This window comes from Anser brachyrhynchus, assembly GCF_964034855.1.
Source record: "Anser brachyrhynchus genome assembly, chromosome: 8".
NCBI lineage: Eukaryota > Metazoa > Chordata > Aves > Anseriformes > Anatidae > Anser > Anser brachyrhynchus.
In genome coordinates this window covers 22,603,720-22,626,743 of record NC_137702.1, presented here as the reverse complement: position 1 = coordinate 22,626,743, position 23,024 = coordinate 22,603,720, and the positions used below count along the sequence as shown (strand labels likewise).

The window sequence follows — 23,024 nt, the reverse complement described above, 5'->3', positions numbered from 1 at the left end:
ACGCATGCCCCAGTGCACAGCCCAAATCCTCCGGCCTCTGGAGGGCAGAGCTGGCCAGAGGGCCCCGGCTGCCGCACACCAGAGCTCACAAAAGCCGCTCCTCCGTGGCTGCCGTCCCCTTCGGAGAGGAGCAGATGTCGCACCCCACCTCCTCTGCTCGCTCTGACATTGATTCAGTGCTCGGCTAATTAATCCTTCCCGACTCCTGCCTGCGCTGAGTCGGCAGCAGCCGCCGTCCCGCTTCAGACGTGCCCGGGCTGCTGCGCCCTCGCCGGCTGCCTGTCCTGGTGCCTGCTGCCGCAGGGCATCCATCACCGGGGCTGACAGCCCCACAGCCGGGACCCCGCGGCACGCAGAGCTGTGTGCATCGTGGCAGGGGGCCACAAGGACGTTCTGGGGACGTGCCCACCCCGAAGTGCCCAGGGGTATGGGTAGGAACCCACAGCTGCCCGGTGCATGGAGCAGGACCGCTGGCTGGCCCCTGCCCACCCTCGCCAAGGGCTATCGGGGCTGGGAGCAAAGAGCCACCAAAAGGCAAGTTTTGGGGTCTAAAACCAACCTGCGGCACGGCGTGCAAAAAGCAGAAAAGACAGGAGTCAAATATAACCGGCTTGCACACTCCCCATGGACACTTCCAAGTGTGCCAGCACACACCGTGCCTTGCAACGGCGTGCAGGCAACAGAAAGAAAGGTGGAAACCACAACCAGAAGTTGGTGGCGGGTTAGCAAACACCGCTCGCCCTCACCTTGGGTGCAAGCATGAAACCAGACCACGCACAGACACTTACGGCCTCGCTAACAACCCTGCAGGTGCCTGCGGTGACACCTGGGCTCGCGGTGCCCCCGTGGCCGGCTCGCACCCACGCACGGGCCCCGGCATCTCGCACCCCGAGACGCGGCACCCACCCTTCCGCATCTTGGACCACTGCAAGAGGCAGCAATTACTGTAGATTATCAGCCCGACAGTGACAGGCCGTGTAAAGAGAGACACAGAGCCAACTCCACCGCCCAGAGACTGGCATATTCAAGTACACTTAGGACATTAATAGCAATTTACGTGCCATCAGTGAGAGAGAACCACAATAGCTGCGCTGGCAGCCTCTTATTACGAAGCCTGTTATTTGTTGGAGTTACAAGCTATAATCACAACAGAAACTTTCAAAACCCTTATCTTCCGTGACGCACCAAATCTATTTCAGAGCCGTAATTGCTATGTCACCGGAGAGTTTGCTGCTTAATGCACTCAGATGCCATTTAGTGTTTGCAGGGTCATTACAGCGAGCAGAAGGGGGGAGAGGCGGCGGGGGCTGCTCAGAGCAGGGCTCGGTCCCTATTGTGCTGAACTATTTTTAGAGAGGCTTTTTCATGCCTGCCACGGCTGAGAGGAGCAAGGTTGGGGGGGGGGGGGGAACGTCTTGAAGACAATGGCTGCGGTGCCTCGATGCTCAGCACCTCTCTCTTGTGCCCCCCCATACACAGGGAAGCCCCGCTGTGCTCGAGGTGGGAATCAGCCTTCACCTTTTGCAGGAAAGGAGGTTCTGTGCCCCTGATGAGCATTTCCCACAGTCCCATGCAGTGGGAAGACAAGAGGATGCTGGTGAGACGCTGACCCACGCTCCCATGGGTCTGGTCATAAAGGTGCTTCCCTCCGCTCACTCTCCTGCTCCCCCAGCCCCCAAGTTAGGGGCCAAAAGCGGCCCCAGGGTTGGCCACAACTTCAGCATCTCGATGCCATCCTTTGCCGCACGGCACGTACAAGCTCTCCACGACGAGGCTGGATCCTTCCCTCTTCTTTCACCCCACTGCTGCACTCACCAAGCTATGTGCAGGATGAACGCGATCCCACCCAGCTGGCCCGGCCCCTTTGCAAGGAGATCTCTTGGGATCGGACTAGTAAATCCCTTGGGATCTGCTGTGATGAACACCCCTCAAAGAGGGAGCCTGGGGAGGAGGCAGCAGCCCCTGCTCACAGCCCCCGCACACAGCTGTGACTTCCTTGGGAGGGACACAGCCGAAGGCACAGCAGGGCCTCCGGGACGTCTCTCCAAATGTCACCTTCTGGTGCCAGAGCACGGGCACAGCCTCGGTGGCTATCCAAGTGGTGGAGCCCCGGTGGTGGATTGCTGAAGCAACGGGTTTTGGGGCCGTTTCCTACAGGTCTCCCAGCGTTTTTCCTCCAGCAAGTCTGGCTGGCTCTCCGCCTGGGCCTCCTACATGGGGCTGGTTTTCTGCCAGGTCTTTATGGAGCTTTCTGCTTGGCACGGAGGCTGTCGCCACGTCCCGCTCTGTGTGACCAAATCCTTGTCCCACCATCAACGGGGCAGGAGGTCAGGTCAGCCTCCAAACACAGCAGACACCTGCAAGCCTGAGAGAAGGGGAGCAGCCTCCAAGAGGTCCCATACCTCTACGAGCCGATCGTGGTCACCCTGCGATATGCTGAAGCTCTTATTACACAGACCTGGCAGCAGATGGGAAAACCCAAAGCCACTTTCCGAGGGTGACGGTGGCAGCCTCCAGGTCCTGCAAAGGCATCTCCCACGAGGCAGGGGGCTGATGCATGGATGGCGCCTGGGCGCCGACCACCTCTCAGAGCACCTTTCCTATCGCAGCTCGTGAGCATCATCGCAGGTTGTGAAGGGCAGCTTGCCGGGGGGCGTAAATTCTTGGAGAAAGGGGTCTCACCTCCCACAGCTAGCATGGTGCTCCTCGCTTTCAGCTGGCAGCCGTGGATGTCAAACCCACTGGCACACAGTTACTGACCACTGCCCTCACGGTGGCTGTGTAAATAGGTAAAACGGCATTTTAAACAAAAAAAAAAATCCTGCACAGATGAACTTTAAAAATAGCCTCCTGTATTAAAAATGATTTATAAACTAGCCTGCTCAATTTTCTTTGCTGGAGGATTAGGGATGGAGGGGACATGGGGGAGAAGGAAAGAGGGAGCTGGGAGTCCAAAAAGAAATCTCTGAAAGGGTTTTTCTTTAAGATGATTATAAATCATTAATTAAGTAGCAGACTGAGCAGAGTATTTGCAGCAAGCCAGTCCGCTTTAACAGCGTGTTTATGTGCAGATCCCCACACAGAAGCAATCGTGCCGTGCAGAGGACGCAGGTGGGACATCCTCTTTCCAGGTGTCCCCACAGGGACTGGGGGATCTAATATAGTGCGGCCAAAAGCAAACCCGTTCCTCGCTGGGACGCGTGCTGCTCAGCACCACCTCCAGCCGGAGAGGCAAGGTGGGCTGTGTGCTCTGCCTCGGCCACGGAGAGCCAGCGGCTGGGACATGGCCGATCATCCTGGTAACGATGCAGAACCAGCGCCGGTGGAGCTGTCAGCGGCAAGACGCGCTTGCAGAAGAGCCGGGGAGGAAACGGGGCTCTGGGTGTATTTCTGTCCTCAGCTGTCACGACGTACACGCGTTTCAAAATTCAGCCTCCATCACGGAAGGCGAAACCCTGCGCGTTGTCTTCCCCTGCCAAGGTTTACAGCGGTGGAGCTGGGCAACCTGCTGCTGCGGACCTGACGGGCTCTGGGGATGACTTAACCTCAGCCCCGTGCGGAGATCTTTGTGACAGGGCTCTTGACTCGGTTTCGGCTCATCTCCTTCCAGCAGCTCACAGGGATGCTCAGGTTAGGCAGGGATCGCAGCTTTCTGTGTTGCTGGCAGCTTTCCTCTGCGTCCTGCTTCCCTTCCTCGGCATTAAAGGGGTTGAGGAGAGGCAGGGAAAACTGCCTGCTGCTCCAGCTACGGGACAGCCCTTGCCTGCACGGAGTTGCCCAGCACCTAACCCAGGACCAGCACTCCCCAGAGGGCAGCCAGGCTTCAGGGGTGGGCAGACCACACGGCCGGGGGCCATCGAGTGCTTTGGGATCTGGCTGGATGGGAAGACATGAAGTGGCAAGCAAAAGATCTTGAGAGACAACCTAGAAGATGCTTTCTAAACTTTCTGCTCCGCTGTAGACTCCTTGTCTGCCTCCAGACACCTATTAGGAAAACCACACTAGCTGGATATACAGCGTGTCCCCCACAATGGGTGGGCTATGTGCCCACTTCCTTGTCTCCGAACATCATCCTTCCTATGCCTGGTCCCTTTGGGCCAATTTTTGCTCCTGCCCACCTACAAAGCCAGCCTGAGCAGCCATCGCCTGCCACCCATCCCGGGTCCCCGTTTGGGAAGCACAGAGCACAGCGCCGAGCCGCTGCCAGCTCGCCAATTCCCAGTGCTGCTCCCGTTACCACCACAGCTGGCAGCCAGAAATACCAGCCCAGCTGCTGACGTTGTGTTTGGCTTTCAAGTTCCCACTACTTCTTTCTTCTCCCCTCTCCCATCACCCCCCTCCCTGCCTCGTAATCCCCAGCAGCAACCCTTCCCCCCCAAATTTTGGCTCAGCCCAGCCCACTGTTATTTTCCAAGCCAACTGCAACCGTAATCAGCTCAGCCTCTTTCCTTGGGGGTATTTTAATTTATACAAAAGTATCATCTCTTATCATGATCAGCCTCTGATTCATTTACTCTTCAAGTATTAAAAAGCCAGAAAGGGAATAAATTCAGCGCACAGAGAAATTAATGCGGAACGATAGGCTCTTTCATGTGGCATTTTCAAGCACCGTTTTTGCAACGGGCTTATGTAATGAGACATAATTATCTGCACATGTTCAATTACATTACTTCACAAATCCTCCCTGGCTCTGCCTCGTGACGTCAAGCTGCCCGCTAAGCCCCAGCACCCGACGGAGCGGGGAGCGCAGCCCCCATCCCGCGGCCCCTTCTCCTGCCCGTCCTCCACCCTGGGGTCTCCCCGCGCCGGTGGTGGCCTCTCGAATGCCAAGGGCCCCAAGATGGCCAGATGCAAGGTGACAAATGGCAAGACCCAGGTGGCTTCCTTGGAGGGACTCGAAGGGAGACACGGCAGGGCAAGGCGCCCCGTGGTTGGCGGCTGAGGCCATGTTCTCCCATCCCTGAACGAAAGGCAGAGGCAGGTAAGGGCTGGAGGCTGCGAGGAAGCTCTTTTAATGCCTCCTCGTGTATCACGTCTCCTTCTCAGCGCCTTTGTTTCGAACTGACAAGAAGCCACAGATGCCGGCTGGCAGAGCCGGGAGCTCCGCGGGCTTCCCTCGGCCGCCTTGCCGCTGGCGGGCACTTTGCTGGGGCAGCTCACGGTGCTGCGGGGGCGAGCCAAAAGCCAGGACAGGGACCTGACCCCTTTTCCCCACAGATACACCTCTCACATGCTCCGCGGTGCTGCCGGGGCGAGCTGAAAGCCAACGCAGAAACCTGACCCCTTCTCTGATACACCTCTCCCAACCTTCCCATCGGCTACATCCTCACCAAAACACAATGCGGCGCCTGCCACCTTCCTGCCCAGCCCAAGACCACCCCACCTTGACCTTCATCCTCCTCGCTGCTCAACAGGGCTGCGGCAGAAAGCCACGGCCATGGCCAGCCGCCCCCTCCTCCCCTTGCCACCCCGGCCGCCGCCACCACCAGCCACTCCGCAAGCACGGCCTCCTTTTCCAGGCTGCCCTCTTCTCCCAGCTTGCTGTCACCGCCGCTGAGATGGCGGACGATTGATCTGAGAAATGAAGTTGGATTGCTGTCCCGAATCTACACTCGGTTCTCCTTGTGTGTGTCTGATCGATTTCACCCTGTACGACACAGCTTGTCGCTACGAATTTTCATGCTAGTCAGAACCCGCCAGCGCACCCACGAACAAGGAGAAGATGCTTCGAAGCCCTCCCTCCCCCTCGCAGCCTCCCCCGGCCCAGTTGGGCGAGGTTTTCTTGGGTTGCGCTTGTTTTTTTTCCCCTTCTCCTTCTATTTATGATCATTATTGCCGTCAACCCCATTGTCACCGCGCTTACAGCCCCCACCCGCTCGCCCGGCCCAGCTTTGGATGCCGGCCAGGAAGGGTATATTTTTGGGTGGCCGCTCCAGGATGGTGCCATCGGCCTCCTCGGTGTGGAGCAATCACTGGGCCGGGGTGCTCGTGGTGACATTCCCCACCGCGGTTACGCGAGGTGTCACCTGTTTAGCAGTTCCTCTCAGCCGAACGCATGTGGCCGCAGGTGCCGCGCCAACGCTGATCGGCTGTGACAGTCCTAGACGCCAGCTGCCTGCACAGAGCCTGCCCGGTCGCCACTTTTTTCGTGGGCAGAGTTCTGCCGTTGGCGTGACCGATACAGAAGCAATAAACTAGGTGACCGTAAAAGCAAAGACAAGTCCTACTAAGTGGCATTCTGAGCCCTATGGCTTTGAAATAATTGGTAGTGAGAGAACAAAAATGAAAAAAAATAAAAACAAGAACCCAAGCCTATTTTTTTTTTCTTACACTGATGCCCTGCGGACTATACATCTGACTTGCTGCGAGTCCGTCACTGTATCCTCCTGTCTGGCTGATAACATGGCGAAGGGTATCCACCTAAACAGACCAACGACAACAAAGACACAAATTAGAAGGAAGGAAAGGTTAGTGGGCAAAGCCGCTTCGGTTCATCTTTGGCATGGCAAAAACAAATCAACAGTAACAACAGTCATAAAGGTGCGTGTTTAAAGAGGGAAGGGGGGAGAACCGTGGCTGGTCTCAGGGTGAGAGCCAAGCTGAGGAGCGCTCCTGCCTCCCTCGCCTCCCCCAGCCTGCCCCGGCAGCCTCGTCACGCTCTCGTTGGTCCCAAGTCTTGTGATATGAAGAGCAGGGAGGGAGAACAGCATGGCAGGCGTGTGGTCGATGTCCTGGAGCACGTCGCTGTGGCAGCTCCACCACCACGCTCCAGGAGCCACGTTCCTACCCCTACAACCTTCCACCCTTTGGCCCCAAGCGGCGAGAAGCTGACATCAGTGAAAGGAGATCTTCGGGGCTGGGCGAGCGCAGCTCCTCCTTTCATTTCGGAGGGCCCCGAGAGGGATATACCTACCATGGCAAGGGCACCGTCAGCTCTCCTCCGTGTGCCCCATTCCTCTCCCTCCACTACCCCAGCCCAGCCCCGGCAGCGGTACATGCGGTGAGCATCTCGTTGCCCACGGATGCGTCCAGCACTGTGAGGGGAGCAACCTTGGCTTTAGAAAGCTCTCCTTGCCCGATGTAGAAGTGGCAGAGTGGCTGTCGTCTCTCAACACACTACAGAGTTTAAACGCCAGAGAGTAGACTCATGGCATATCTGGACATCGGATGGGAAGTGGGAGATCTGGGTGAGCTACCAGCTACTCTAAATTCTTTCTTTTTGCCCAAAAGCATGGGTTCACATTTCAGTCACACTGCTCAAAGCTCCCTTGCACTGCCTTGTTGGTGTGTACATGGGTGGTGTGAGTGCCTGTGCTCTGGGAAGGTGGGGAGTTGATGAGGGGTGGCTTTTAATTTAGAAAAAAAAAATCTAGCTGTGTATTTGTATATTTCTTGCCTTTGCAGCAGACACCTGGTTTGGTATCAAAGGAGTACGTGGAAGCCTTGTAAAATGAGACACCAGTCCAAACCTCTGGCCCCTTCCCTTGGAAGAATAAAGCAAGCAGAACCTAAACCTCATCTGCTTTTGTTTGAGTACATGCCTGTTCTCCTAAACCTCCTCTCCTCCTAGTACGACTATCAAGCCAGAGCCAAATGCATTCACAAAGTGTGGGCAAGTCTCCTCAAGACCATGGTTGTTGGTTTGGTTGGGTGTTTGGTTTTGGTTTCTTTTTGATTGATTTTTTTGGTGGTTGTCGCTGTTGCTTTTTTTGGTTGGTTGGTTGGTTTTTTGGTTTGCTTTGCTTTTTTAAGTGTTGGTTGGTTCATTTGTGCTGGTTGAGATTTGCTCTTTTCGGACGGGAGGGAGAAGTGCCAATACAATCAAAGGCTCCTCCAACACTAATGCATTCACTGGCAGTACATCGGATGGGTCCCTACCTGTGACTGCACGTTGGCTCCAACCTGGGCCCCTTGGTAAGAATCCCCATTGAGAGACTGCACGCTCATGAACAAATCTCCAGAGTTTGACATGTTAAAAGAACTGGAAGAACCTGGAAAGGAAAGAGTGAGGCACCTGAATCACAGAAAGGAAAAAGATCCACCCCATGACTCTCAGCCAAGAGGAAGGAACAACATGCAAAGCAACCACAAAAACAAAACACACAGTCAGGTTAGTAGTATGAAGAACAGAGCAAGCAAAAAAAAATAAAAAAATAGGGATGCACTCTTGAGGTTATTCAAAGCCACATGTTGTTACAGCTCAATGCCAAGAACATTCTTCAACAGCTCCTCAGCTGGAGGAAGGATTCTTCATGCTCTGGACGGAGATAAACAAAACCCAGCCTGGAGGACTCAGACAGCCCTTTCCCTTCATTTCAGGGCATCAAAATCCTTCAGGCAGGTTTGCAAATCTCGATTTTTTTGGAGGTGTCCACCCGGCAGACTGCACTGGAGAATGGAATTACCCAAACAAGCCCCGCTATCTAAAGCAGAAGCCTTTTCAGCGAGGCTAACCAGGCCCGTGCAGCTGTTGTTTGTGAGGAGCTCAGCTCAGTGTGGGTAAATCCTCACCGTGCTGCCTTCTGCAGGGTGGACACATCCGGACACCATCCAGTTCCATGTCCAGAGCTCCCGCTGAGCCAACGGGAGCAAAGGGACACAAAAAATGTACAGGCACCTGGGCCAGACTCCCATTACTGATCTCTTTGGCAGCTCTTTCCTCGTGTTGGGCTCTGAGAGAAGGCGGGGGTGTCACAGCCCCGTTGGGCCAGCTGCCCCAGAATGAGCTCCATAAGCAAATTCCCCACCGCATGCGCCAGTCGCCAGCATTACACCAAAAAACGGTAACGGTGAAGACAACTGGGTGGGATCAGGAAAAAAATAAGAAAATAAAAGGTCCCGCTTCCAGATTTGAGATGACGGAGCACCTCCTCGACTGCTGAACAGAGAAAACAAACCTATCATGTAACTGGAAGGCAGGGGAGGAGGGAAGGGGTTAAAAAATAAATAAATAAATAAGGTTTTATGGGATTATTTCAGAACTCATCGTGCAGATCAGCGCGTTAAGTGTGAGACAGCTCAACGTGCAAGGTTTGGTTATATACATGACGTTAGCCTTGGAAAGGAGAGACTTCAGGGGCCCAGGTCAGCTACGCTTTCGGCTCCAACCCAGAATACGCTCTCATCATCTCCACCGCCACTTCCAACTCGGAAGAACGGCAACCACAGTCCTGGTGGAATTGCCCAACTATGGCTCATGCGTACGCTCTGAGAAAGGTCAGACAATCCCCGTCTCCTCGCTGGAGAGGGAAGACACACTCTGGACAGAGCCCAGGAAGGCTCCCCTGATGGAAGCCACTTCCAAGACCAGGGAGTAGGTAGGAGGTCTATGCCGGAGAGTGCGCGTTCACTAAACTCTCTGCCACTCTCTTAGCAAATGGCTCTTTTATCGAGTGCTCGCAATTCTCGGAATTGAAGGGAAGCAGAAATATCACAGCTAGGTACAACACCCGGGATAGGCAAGAGAAAGATTCATCCTGAGCACACCGAGCCTTGGATCAGGACCCTCCTACCGGTGCCTGAAAGGAGCAGAGCCAGGAATAGCTCCATTGTCTGTGCTCACTGTCAGCCCTGCCCGGCACATTTCAGAGAACGACCCAACAGCGCTACGTAAAATAACCGGGACTAGGCAGAAGGCAGCTGTAACCATCGCCTCCTCTGCTCGGTTGGCAAAGGGTCCCTGTCACTTCCCAGCCTCTCAGGTTACTCACTGTTTTAAAGGCAAAAAATCTATAGGAATCAGCTGGCAGGCCAAGGATATCCCACGCTGACACCTGAAAGCATCAGGACGGACACTTTTCACACACACAAGGATGCTTCCTACCGGGTTCTCTGAATGATCATTTTGACTACCAGCATAAAAGCCCAGAGCTGCGTGATGGCTTTGTGCTCCCACAGCGGCTGAGAACCAAAGGGTTTTGCAGTTAATCCTCACAAGAAGCAGAGAATATTCTCCTGCTCTTTAAAGGTGAGCAAAAACCTTTGAGATCACACAGACGATCAGCATCAGAGCTGGAAAGAGGACCTGGGAATCCCTGAGCACCTGACAGGACGCCACCATCACTCTGCCCCTGACAGAGCAGTATTTCATCCCACCTTCCCTTACCAAAATAAAATAATAATAACAAATAAAAATGCCATAAACGTAACCGACACTTTACAGAAACTTAACAAACCTGCCTGGAAAATTGAGACTGGGAGGGAGGAAATAAAATAAACAAACAGCCACAAACTCTGGTTCTGAAGAGCGCCGGTGTCTTGGAAATCATGAGGAGCGCTGGAGATGTCACTTGCAAGATATACACTGCTATTGGCACGGGGTGTTTTTACAATATATGTGCATATCTAAACGGCAAATGTGCCTTGCTGCTGATGCGGATGCAAAGATAAATATGCGCATAGCAATGGCCCGCATGTATGGATGCGTTTGTATCAGAGCCATAATTGCAGAGAGCCCTGCGCGCTGCTGCGCTGCTGTTTCAGCACTCTGCTGCCTGTGTACTAGCCATGTATGAAAATTACGACGGCCCAAAGTGTCAGAGACTCGGCTATGAGGGACTGATGCACTGGGGCAGAAGAGGGGGCAGGAATGTGAAGAGCTCTCAGAATGAAGGCACTGGTATCCTCCGTGGAAACGAGATGAGGGAACAAAAGTCACATCTTTCCGCTGGAGAAGGCTCCATCATCAATCTACTCCATCTCTCTGCTCCACTGTAAACACACCAAAGCTTTTCAGTGGTCACAGTTTGATCTCCTTGAGAACTGAGATGTCATGACCACCTTCGAGCTTGTGAACGCAGGCTCTGACCTTGGCAACAAGTCCCTTGATGCTTCCATATGTAGACAAAAAATGCCAGAATAAACAACGCTTAGCATGACTCGTAGCAGTGTGAAACAGTGGTTCATTTTCAGCATCCTCACATCTTATCAACCTCAAGACCTATCACCATCATTCCCTAGTGCTGAGTTCCCATCAGGACAACACCAGCTTCAGAGAAGGAGGCAGAAATGTTTAAAAAGAAACAAGCTACGGCACTTGCCATTGGGTGAGAGCCTACATCAAAACAATGCCAGCGAAGAGATCTCTTCCACTCCTATCATTTGTGATGAGTAAAACCCACGTCAAGTTTGCTTTCAATTCAAAAAATCTCACAAGCTTGATTGCTGGTATTTCTTGCACCACTTCTCCAGCTCTCCAGAGTGCTTCTTCTCCAGCTTCTCTATGCCTTTTCTCATGTTTTTAACAGTCTCCGTTTCCACCTTAAATCTTCCAGGACCTCTCACAAGTCCTTTTTCTCTGAAGTGTCTGATGATTGAAAAGGCATCAAGAATAAACCGTAATAGTGTTCATCGGAGCTGAAATCAAGCCACCTTCATCTGCTGCTTCATTCCACCTACCACCACTGAGACAGAGATCCAGCACACAGAGTCACTGAAGTCAACTTTGGTCATGTATACTGAGTCTGATAGCAGGTCTCAAAGCAAATGTAAGCCTGGGCTGGCTCTGCAGGACATTTGCTGTTCTTGCTGACCAATGCTCAAGACAGTAAGACCGCAACCAGAACAGCCTCTTTGCCAAAGCTGGGTCCCCTCCAACGCTGCACTCTGGCATTACCCAAAAAACGACTGCCACAAGCAAATGGAGGAAGGCAGAGAAGATGCAGCAATCAAGCTGGTACCTGATGAAGTGCATTTCCAGAGAATACGATCCCCTTCATCAGCAGCTTTGCACGAAGATTTTTACAAAACAAAAAGGTGAGCAGGAAAAAAAATGTTCAGGACGATTTTGGCTCCTCTGCACGAAGATTTCACTGGATGTCATCACCTGCGTGTGGTCCTCCAGGACTCTGGTTGGCAAAAGGGTCAGCCCACAAGAAACAGCTTTCATTTGCCATGTGGTTCTTGTGCTGAGAGTGTCCAGACAATCAAAGTGAGGATGGGGAGTTGTTAGCCCAAATGAGCCAGACATCTCAGCTTATTTGAACATCTGGCTGATCAAGCCCAACTGTGCATATTCAGGATGAAAAGGTGTTTGACATTCAGGCCTGGGTGACTGAGGGTGGGGGACCCTGCTTCGAACGTGCCAGATGGCCAGACAGATGCAGTCCTTGCCCTTGTCAATGTGTGGCCAATCTCTTTGACTGACTGTAGCCATTCGCCGATCTCTGGTATCATGGTCATCAATGCAGAGAACAGATGGGCCTGCCCAGCCATGGCAGAAATGAATTTAGCTCCTGTCTCAGGTCCCATCACATCCAGTTCCACCTCCTCTTCCAACATCACGGCCCTCCAGGGACTACATTGCTGGTTGCCTCTTTCTCATGACCTGTCCTCTGCCTACTCGCTTTCTTCCCATGTGCCCTGCCACGTATTTAAACCTAAAAATTCCCAGCACATCCAGTCTTTGTTCAGGCTCCTTCTCACCAAAGTCTCAGCCAAGGATCTGAAAACAGAAAAAAATCCATGGTATAAAAGGAGAGGTATCATCCACCTTAGTCCTTCACCTCTTCGTCCACTTCCACATGCCTCCCAGTGCAATTTAGCACACCTGGGTGGCTCACGGCCCTCCATAGCATCCTCTAAATCTTTAACTGATGGGTATTTCAGTCCTAGTGTGTACAGGTGTGCTTCTTGCTGTTGGCACCTACAGGCCAACCTGAAGAAGGGACAGTCACAGGACTCCAGGTGTCATCAGGACATGCCTGTGACCCGCAACGCGACGTAGTGCAGGGATGCTTGACTGAGCTGTCACATCCACACGGCTCAGCTGGGGAGATCTCAACCTGGGGTGCTGCTGTTGGGAGACAAAATCCTGAGGCCCTTCCAGCTGTCTTCTCAGGAGAAGGCTTCGAGAACATCCAGTCCCACCACCTCTGCAAGCTGACCCAGAGGCTGTTGCGGTACTGGCAGCAGGGCCACTGCTGCAGCATACAGGGAGAGTGGTGGCACCTGGCCAGCTTGGAGACCCTTTGCTTCTACCAGAGCGAGGACCTCCATGGACTGACGTGCTGCTTTAGCACTGCCGAGGCCCCTGAAAAGAGGGCGATGTTTCTGGAGAGCAGACAAGTGAGCCAGAAAGAGGACCCAGGAGCTCAAGTCGTACGTGTTAATAACAAGGCCGTTTGTCCTTCCTTGGAAGCGCGGTGTTATCCAGGGATTATCTGAGCCATTTACTGCGGGGTACCAGCCAATTTATCTTTCAAACGGCCGTGTTACTGCCTGTGGGGAAGTCGGAGAAACAGACTCGCACAGGAGCACTATTTAACCGGGGAAATGCCTATTGCACTACCCATGGGCCAGATCCAAACCCATTTAACTCATCTGAAGCCTCTCCCCTGTTATTCCAGACCACTGGGTCTGACTCCTGTTGAAGGAAGAAAAGGAGGAAAGCTGTGTCTCTTTGCTCCAAACTGATGTGGACTGCAGGGCAGCATCACGTGCAGTCGGTATCTCCCTCAACACACAATTCTGCTGTCCTCCCAGCTTTTCTACACTGGGGGGTTAGCCATTTCATCAGGTGTTTTGAGTGAGCTGTTTGGAAAGGATGACATTTTTAAAACTGCTTCTAAATCTTCAGCACTTACAGCAATGGAAGGAAAAAAAAAAAGAAAAGAATGAAAGAAAATTCCTGAAAACAATCTGTCCCTGCGAAACTCTGCATCACCCACCCGAGCCCTCTGAGCGCCTCAGCCGAGGCAGAGCAGGCAGTGCAGCCTGCTCACAGGGGGCTGGAGGTGGGCAGGATGCCTCCCTGCAGCATCTCTGACCCCAAGCTGCCACATCTCGCTTCTTCCCTCTTAGCAGCCTACCTGCTAACAGCACGTGTCACCCCCTGGCCAAAGGGCATCATGAGCAGACACTGAGCTCAAAGGCACAAGAGTGACCCGTTCCCACTCTCCCTCCCACCCCTAAAAAGAAAAGAGGCACACAGATATTTGTACAGATAATCAAGTGCATGGCACCCGTGAAGTTCCCCCTTTTTTTTTTTTCTTTTAATCAGGTCCCAGCTGTCCATCGCTCCTGGGAGCTGGGCACAAGCAGCACAGAGCATGCCGACTGCAGCCCGGGATCGTTTTGGGGTCGGCTGTCCTCGTGGCATGCACCACAGACGAACTGAGCATCGTTCTCTAGCGGAGGAGTTGAAATCTGGGCAAAGTGCTTTGTGCCTTTGACCCTCAAAACAAACAAATGGAAACCACAGCAAACGGGCAGGAAAGGGGGAAAGGGGAGGGAACAAAGCGAGCCATGGATTTCCCTGGGTCGTACTGACACAAAGGGAAAATAAAATTCACACAGAGCACACTCTTGCAGGTGATCCAGACATTGTCATGTAAGCAATCAAAGGTAACCACAACAGAAAGAAAACCAAAGGATAAAAGTTTACCCAAACAACCCCCAAAATGGCATGAGTGATGACATCCCAGAAATATTGGGCTTTCTTAAATAGGGCCACTCATGCTTTCAGCCCCTACTGAAATAGAACAATTACACAAGGACTTTTTCTTTTTTTTTTCTCCCCCCAAAGAGCAAACAATCCCATGTTTTTTCTTTTCAGATCATTTTTCTGCTTTTGTGTTTACCGTCCATGCATATAACACCCAAGACATCACCGTCACTCACACGGTCTGATCACATTGCTTTTTGAACAAAAACCAGAACAGAGAAGGGGAACCAAGAAAAAAAACAATGTAATGAAAATAAAGTGCCCCCCACAAAACAAACCCCCAAACCAAACCCATCTCTCTTTTTTTTTTTTTTAAGACCACAAAAATGAACCAACCAAAACCAGAAAACAAAAACTGAAATAACCCAAAGGAGAAAATGAGAGTGATTAGAGGGAGGGGGAAGAAACAAACAAAAAAAACGAACACTAACAACCCAAAATAACAAAACAAAAACTAACCAGCTGAATTGGGAGTTGAGGGTGAGTTAGCCTGGCTTCCATGGGCTGACACATTGGTAGCCGTGACAGCCGTTTTGGCAGCATAAATATTGGCTTCCTCTTGAAATTTACCTATGTTCTTCTTGTACCGGATTCTCTTATTTCCAAACCAGTTTGATACCTAAAGCGAGTTTAAGAAAAGACAAAGACGTTAACATTTCTGCTCCGGAAACCGTGGCTGGGTGAGGAATGAGGATTAGTTCAGGTTAAGCAGCGTATCACGTTCTTTTTTTCCCAGTTTGATTAGCCATTGGGGAGCACCTTCTACCTGTGCGTGCCATACCAACCCCTGGAAAGACAGTGGGACCCTCCTGGGATCACCGGGTTTGTGCGGATACATCTGGTTCCTCTGCAGATCGGACTGTCATCGAGGGAACCCTCTACAGGAACTGCTAGACCCACCCCACAAAAATATCAGATGGGTTTAAAAAAAACGAGGAAGTCAAATGACCCTGAAATTGCAGGATTTGAAAATGAGCACGTTTCTTTTTGGTACTTTGTATTTGCCTTCTCCACAGCATCCCTTCGACAGGGACAGCAGTGCAATGCGCTTCCTTCTCTCTTCCCAGATGCACTTTCTCCTCCTTTTAGAGAAGCCTGTGTGGCTCCCAGGAAAAATACTCAGTGAATTTACTCAGACCTGGCAGATGCACAAAATTGCCTTGATATTATCTACACTCTGCTTTTTGATCCATCGAAGTTAAATCAGCACAAAATGCTGGAAGTGAATGCTTTTCATCCAGCTGAGCTCTGCTCTCTGTGATTCAGCGTAAGCTGAGAGCTAGCCTGGGAGCACAGAGCGCCTTCAGGGTGAGGCTGGATGGGGAGCATGGGGCTCATCCCAAGACCTAACTTTGGTCCCAAGGAAGAAGTGTGTCCCTGCTGGGTGTCTGGATAAATATCCCAAAGTTTGCATGTCAGCAGTGCAGCACAGCAACAGCAAATTTTGAGGCTGTGCAACCAGGTGGGAGTAACCAGCCAGAGCTGCTTCAGCAGGGAGAACATCAGGTTACTTCCTGAACCACCATGAGCTCTGCGTTCCCCAAATCAGCCCTGCTGCTGCTGAACTTGTTCATTTGTGGCCACTATGTCGCAGTCAACAATTCCAGAGAGGCGGGGAAGATTCAGCCTCGAGTTTGGGATGCAGCTCTCAGTTCCTCTGATGACACTGGACATAGAGAAGCCGGGGAATGTCTTCCTGGGTACAGGTCTCGAAGCAGAAAACAACTCGCAGCCACCACTGACCTTGTTTTAGAAAGCTTAACAGGATGAAGAAGACAGGCAAATGCCAGAGGATGCCACAGGACCTTCACGCCACCTGGGATTGTTTGGAGCTGGGACTCCGAACTGATCAACCCCATTAGTGGGACTCAGACGACTTTCTTGTTTGCTTGCTGGTGAGCAGCGTCGATAACTGAAACCTGTACGATTTATTCCTATGATGTTTTCTGTCTGCAGTGCCAGGTTAATGGTTGGACTTGATGATCTCAGAGATCTTTCCCAACCTGAATGATTCTATGATCCTATAGAGTGCTCAGTGACTTCTATAGAGAGGTGGCTTCATCTGCCACTTTACCTGTTACTGAATTGCACGTACCCAATCCTGTGCTGTTGCAGTGCAGTAAAAAGAAATATAACATGCAGAGACTCCAGGGTGGCAAGAAGTAATAAATCAGCACCCCACCCAGATCTGAGAGAGAATATTCAATGGCACCAGGAGCAGGCACTGCTTGTCAGGAGCCCCGTTCCCCTTCTTGGTCCAGCTTTCTCATTAACGACCACGTCCTCCTTCGCAGCCTCCCCACTCGGCTGATAAGCACAGCATTTCTCCTGGGCATTTTCTCTTCGCGAGGGAGAAGTTGTAAGTGTGAACAGATGAATTAAAAGTGAGAGGGGAAGCATCAGGACAGCTGTAGTTTTCCTGGAGCCAATACGTGCGGTCTCTCGCAGGTAACTCTGAAGAGAATCAACGTTTGGGTCTTCTGGCACAGGGGATGCAGTCGGAGTCACTCGGCAGGCATTCAACACAGTGACGACACCTACCCTTGGATGCTGCTGCTCCTGCTGAAGGCAGACATGCTCTCACAAGGACACCAGATGCTACTGCTGTCTTCAGTTTACTCAAGTGATGAACAGGCATGTGCCTTGGGGCTGGAAAGAGGCCCAAGACGAGGAATGCAACAGGAGCCTAGAGGGAGTGCTAAGCTCACATGAGGACAAGACTACCAGAGGCAATTTACTAGCTTTCAGTCGTTCAGCTTGCTCCAAAAAGTGAAGAAATAAAGAAGGGCAGGCCTGAGTAATGCACAGTTGAACACTTCAAGTACTGACTGTTCTCCTCACAAATCCCAGCAGCTCCCAGGTCAAAACTACAGACTGCAGGAACTATATGGCTGCCTCAAGTGTATGGGAATAATTCAATTGGTCTTTATCAACAGCCTTTCTTTGAAGGATAAGCAAGTCAGGGAGATGTCATGTTCAGCAGCACAAGGGTAACAACAGAGAGAAATGACCTGGGGAAGCCCACCCTCCTTGGGCACAAACTACAACCACTAGCCTGTTTGACCCAAACCCTTCCCACCAGGACCTTGCTCCTTCAACCTCATCAGGCAAACTCTGCTCAACTCTTCCTACCACCTCCAGAGAAGGGACTTTCAGCTCAAACAAGCTCTTCTTGCAAACCATCACCGATTCCCCAGGCAGAAGACTGCTTCTTGCTGGATCATTCCTGTGCTGTTAACCCCTCGGCTGCACACAGCCATTGCTGTGTTAAGTCTGCATCCCTCCCAAGTCCTCTTTGAGACTCTCCTTCTCCATCCCCAGCTTCATCCTGCAAGACTGCTGTCTACTCTCCTATCCACTGCACTAGCCTGCTCTAAACCCATTTAGTAATTCAATATTTCACACTGGGGAGGTCTGGAGTGCCCTTCGACATGTTACAGTTTCCTTTAGCAGCCTTTGCTGTATTTCTGGGATCTCTCACCTGTGAGACTGTGATGCCGCATTTCTTGGCTAGCTCTTCTTTGGCTTCCTCACTGGGGTAAGGGTTGCTGAGATGGGAATAGAAATACTCATTCAGGATTTCCGTAGCCTGCTTGTTGAAGTTTCGTCTCTTCCGCCTTAGTATGAAGAAAGAAGGAGAAACAGAAGGAAAAGGAAAGGAAATCAGTGCCAGGGATCCAGAAACAGGAATGCAATTTTAGATGCTCTGACTTTCTCCATTTCCCTCCCTCCTTTCCTTTCTTCTGGGTGCAATGGACTCACGGCCATGAATCTTCTCATCTGCACCTTTCAGGTGACTCCTCTCTCAGCACCTTCCAAAGCAAGTTAAGTCTCTTCAAATGATCGCTGCAACCTTCAGCTCACAGAAGTCTCTTAACACTGGCACCCAGCTCCCACACCTGGGAAGGTGACTCCTGACACCTGGCTGCCCTGGCTGAAGATGTCAGTGCTACTCTGCAAAGCTCTGTGCTGAGAAAGCAGCCGTAGATACTTCTTTCCGTCACACCTAAATGAGCAGTGTGCAGTTCTGGGGACCTCCCTGAGACACAGGCTGAATGTCTTGCATTTCTCTCCCCTCCCTTGCTAAGCCCCAGTCCAAAGGATAAGGAGGATAAACAGTCCCAGGGGCTCAAGACCAGGAGCCCCTACCCTTCTAATCCTCCTCAATTCCCCCCTGAAGCTCAGCACCTCTCCCAGGCCTGAACAAGGCTGCGCAGTGGCTATGCAGAAAGGTCTGGGCGAGCGAACTTACCGTGCGTCCAGAAATCGGGAGCGCAAGATCATGACGGCTTCACACGTGCTTTGCTTCAACTGCATCTGGATGGAGCTGAACTTGCGGTGGATGATGCTCACCATCCGCTCGATCTCCTTCGGCGAGATGGGTCGAGTCCGGCTCTGCTCGCGCAACAGGTTCATCACGTGGGTGGTGAACTCGTTGCATGCCTGGGATGGCAAGAAAAGCAAAAGAAACCCCAGGATCGGAAGGTCATTCGACGGCGTCAAGGACAACATGGAGGCAACGCCGCTAAGGAGGGAGACGCAAGGCGAGGCCTCAGTGGCCAGGGTTTGTTAGGGCAGACCCGCAGCGAGGGTCAGCTGCTCTCACCGGCCACGCAGAGGGACCAAGAGACGCCCAGCGCATGCAGAGCCAAAGGCAGGAGCCAATATTTTGCTCTCAGAGATCACGGATGGAGATGGTGCTGGTGAAGCTCTAGGACCCATAAAGAAGTCCCAGCCCTTACATTTTTTCTGGGCAGGACTGGGGGAGCTCCAGCTGAATGTGAGGGCCACCGACCTTTCAGCCCTTTGTGCCTCCTCCCGCTGCCCCAGCACCATGCATCCTGCAGAGCCCCTCGTGCTTCCCACAGAGACACAGCCCTGCTCCAGGCTCTTAGCACATCAGATGAGAAGTAAATAATGATAATAATCAAAGCCTGAGTGAGGTAGGAGCCCTGACAAGTAAGGGCAAGCAGGTAATAATCCCAATTAGCTTGCTGCTGGCAGAGCGCTGCCTGGCTGCTCCTGCTGTCCCTGTGCCACGTTGTGAGGACGGGGGGGGATTTTGGGGCTGGATGAAGGCAACTTCATTGCTCTCTCCCCCACCTCCTCAAGGGCAAAATGGGATCCTCCAATTCTCAGAACCAGTCTGGGATCCAAGCCCCCAAAACCAGGCTGAAAGCAGCACCAGGACACTGATTACTTGAGAAGCTTTATGTGCTCCCAGGACATGGGCAGATGCTCTGGGGACAGCATCCCCATTTCCCACCCCATGGTGGGGAAAAAGAGACCAGAAGGGGAAGGAGAAACTGATTTTGTGGACTGGTGACATGGGTTTGACTTACTATCTGCCACCCCACGCTTCCAAGCTTCTCCAGCAATTTGTGCCCCTCTGATCATCATCCCTAGGTCCAGCCCACGAGCACTTCGGGAGGTGACAGATCCCCACAGCTCAGACCCAACAGGGACATGTCACTGAGGCCAGCAGAGCCCCTCAAATCGCCCATCACCAGCTTCATCTACCAGCCCCAACCTCCCCAGGGTGAGGTGCTAGCTGAGCAGCGGTTGTAAGAGCTCTGAGCCAGGCGACTCTTTACTCCCAGATGCCTGAGCAATTTCAGCTTGTCTCCTCTTCTCGTGAAATAAGAGCATTAAAGGCACAATTGCAGGAGAGCGCCGTGCTGTCACAGTGACAGCCAGACACCGTGTGGAGCCAGGCCAGCAGCAAGGGGACTGGAAAGAGGGGAGCAGAGTCGAGAGTGCCGTCCTGAACCCAGCTTTTGGAGGGCTGCAGATGGCGATACTGGCTGTGGCTCTCTGCAGCTGCAAAGATGTGGCCCGGCCCCATTTCTAGAGCATCTTGCTGGTAAAAATGACTCTGTAAATGGGTTGTGAGAAGGACAAGCCACGGGAAGGTGCTGGGTGAGACGTGGGTGCGTAAGTGTCCATTTGGGGGGCAAAAATGATGCAGAAACAAAATCAGAACAACTAAACAAACAAACAAAAACTACCCAAGAGGAGGAAGGAGCAGAAACGCCTTCCCCAGAGCCTGTGCCCTTGCAGCAGAGTCCTCCCCATCTCTGCCCTTCCCGTATCTCTCCTTGGGCTCGGATGCCAGAGGACGTGGGGTCTCTCTCCCCCCCTTTGGGCCTGGGGCCTGAAAGATGAGCTGTGACGTGCTCTCCACCCGTACCCCCGTGAGATGGCCGAGCTGCCCCCGTGTGCCACGCCGCCACTGCGTACGCGCCTCGAGGGAGCTGTAGCAGCGGCTGAGGACAGCCACAAAGGTCACCCTGATAGCACACCCTGCCCGCTCCCCGGGCCCTGCCGCCCCCTCCTCATTTAATGCACTCTCCAAACGCCTTTAACGACGTGACCGTGCTCTGTTTCTCCAACCACAGGCCTGGCTGGCAATGCGGGCTCCAGCCCCGAGCTGCGGGTGCCGTCAAAGATAACCAGGCCCTTAGGAGGAAGGGCCTGCCTCGCTGCTCTGCACCACAAAGGCTGGAGGCCTCAAGATGCTGCCCGGCAGCCTTCATGTGGCCAAGGAGGCACATATAAAGGGGTGACATGTCCCCTAGCTCCGCTAACACCCGGCTAGCTGGGTAGGAGGGCGGTGGGGCTGGCTTGCTCTTGGGTAAACAGATCTGAAGCAGCTGCGCCCGTGCAGGCCTCAGCCCCAGCGCCTGCCCTCAGCCCCGCCATCGCGGCAGGGGACAGCGCTCAACCACAGAGCTGAAAGCGCCGCCCGGCCCCTGGCTGCGGAGCCGGCCGTGCACCCAAAAAGGAGGGACGCTTTCTTGCTCGCACTCCATAAACCAAAACCTCTGGGGAGAAACCACATTCATCACAAGGGCAAGTCGCGCGGCAGAGAGAAGTCTGCACAACATCTGGAAGCATTTGAAAGAAAGCGATTTGGAGCTTTGGCTTGCAAAAGCTTCTCATGCAATTGTCAGTGTTACTAATAGCTGCATTCATGACCCAAATAGTTTTTCTTTTCTTCTTCTTCTTTTTTTTTTTTTCTTCCAAGAATCATTTGCCACAAGAAAAAAGCCACTTCCCCCCCACACTTCTGGAAAATTAACTTTTGAAGCAGAGGAAATATTCAAGAAACATTTTGAGTCAAGCTTTGCTTTAGGGTCCTTGGAAAACTGCCTGCACCATGACCAGCACCTCAAAGAGGAGTCCCCCTCTGACAGGGCCAATTTTGAGCAAAATGGCAGGGGAGGAGTGAAAACTGAAAATCAAGGGGGGGAACACATGCCAAGCCTATTTTCATGGCCCATCTCAATGCAAAAAAAAATATGAAAGGGTTCTCCTAACCCTAAAAAATCACGTTTTCACTGTAACACAAAGCAACAGTTTGCGTTTGCCCGTGCACTCCTAACAATAGATGTCAGTAGTGAACCAGGCTGCGCACATCCAGCTCGGCAGTACCAGACGGCGGCCGCTCCACGTCCCCGCACAGCATCCCCAGTCCAGCCCTGCCCCACACCACGAATGAGCCTGTTACCTGCTCGTACTTCTCCAGCTCCGTGTGGTAGATCTGCCGGATCTGGGAGAGTTTGGCTCTGTAATCAGAGTGCTCCACCGAGTTGTCAGAGCCAGCTCCTCCTGATGCCGCGGCGGCGGCGGCAGCAGCGGCTGAGCCTCCTCCTTTTTCGGGGCCCGCCACCCCCTCGGCCAGCAGCATGTTGTCTAACCGCATCAGCTGGGGGTCCGTGGGCTCCTCTTCCTGCGCTCCCCGGATGCTCAGCACTGCACGGAGACACAAAGGCAAGAGGCTGAGTCGCATCTGGTGGGTCAGCAAGGACAAGAGCAGACCCATGGTGGGGAAGGGGAGCAGTCCAGCACAGCTCTTGGTTCGGCTCACCAACACCAACTGAAACAACAGGAGATTTACCAAAACTTGCCCAAATAAGTGGCATAGACCACATCCCGATCCATGCACAGGATGGCAAGTTGAGAGGCTCTAATCCAAACCTCAGCTGTGCACGGCCTGATCCTGCACCATCAGCCCCCAGCGCCACAGCCCTATAGAAGGAGGAAATGCAGAGCCCAGGGCTGGCCGTGCCTCGGTTTCCCTCTTTTTAAATAAGAGGGCTAAAGCACAAGGAGCTGTTAGCCCCCGGAGGGAAAAAGAAAGAAACAAAGTATGGAATAAATTTTATTATTTGGAAAACGCCTTCTTTTAGAATCTGGTCGTTCCAGTGAAGTCTAAACCGTGCTAAGAAAAGGGGCAACAATAAATCAATCCTCACAAAATGACTTGCCAAGGAGAGAATTTTTCTCCCCTTTTTGTACTCGCTGTTTCAATTACTGCTTCAAGTAAAAGTCATTCTCCTTTGAGTGCTTTCCTGTAAAAATGACATGGGAGCACCCCGACCGCTCGGAGCGCCGGGTGCCTGGCTGGAGCCCGGCTGGCGGCGAAGACGGAGCCACGCTGCACAGACGACACGAAAGCTTTCACACCCATACGTATTGATACATAAACGCACGCACATGCGAAATTCTGGGGTTTTCATCATGTGGCAATGCCATTTTGGTTACGCCTGCAGTCTGTGTTTGCACACACAGACACGGC

General features: G+C 52.6%; 1 protein-coding gene across 2 annotated transcripts in view; it reads right to left on the bottom strand.

Moving 5' to 3' along the window:
- The window catches only part of PBX1 (PBX homeobox 1), a 128,329-nt gene that overhangs the window by 5,578 nt on the left and 99,727 nt on the right, over positions 1 to 23,024 (bottom strand). Inside the window, exons 3-8 of one of the 2 annotated variants that reach the window (XM_080602012.1) lie at positions 21,954 to 22,198; positions 18,696 to 18,886; positions 17,925 to 18,060; positions 14,903 to 15,062; positions 7,879 to 7,991; positions 6,331 to 6,420 (exon numbers count right to left, since the gene is read on the bottom strand). In XM_080602012.1, the coding sequence (XP_080458138.1) occupies positions 6,331 to 6,420; positions 7,879 to 7,991; positions 14,903 to 15,062; positions 17,925 to 18,060; positions 18,696 to 18,886; positions 21,954 to 22,198 (935 nt within the window). The remainder of the gene's footprint in view (positions 1 to 6,330; positions 6,421 to 7,878; positions 7,992 to 14,902; positions 15,063 to 17,924; positions 18,061 to 18,695; positions 18,887 to 21,953; positions 22,199 to 23,024) is intronic. The other variant, XM_080602013.1, reaches the window with a different exon arrangement.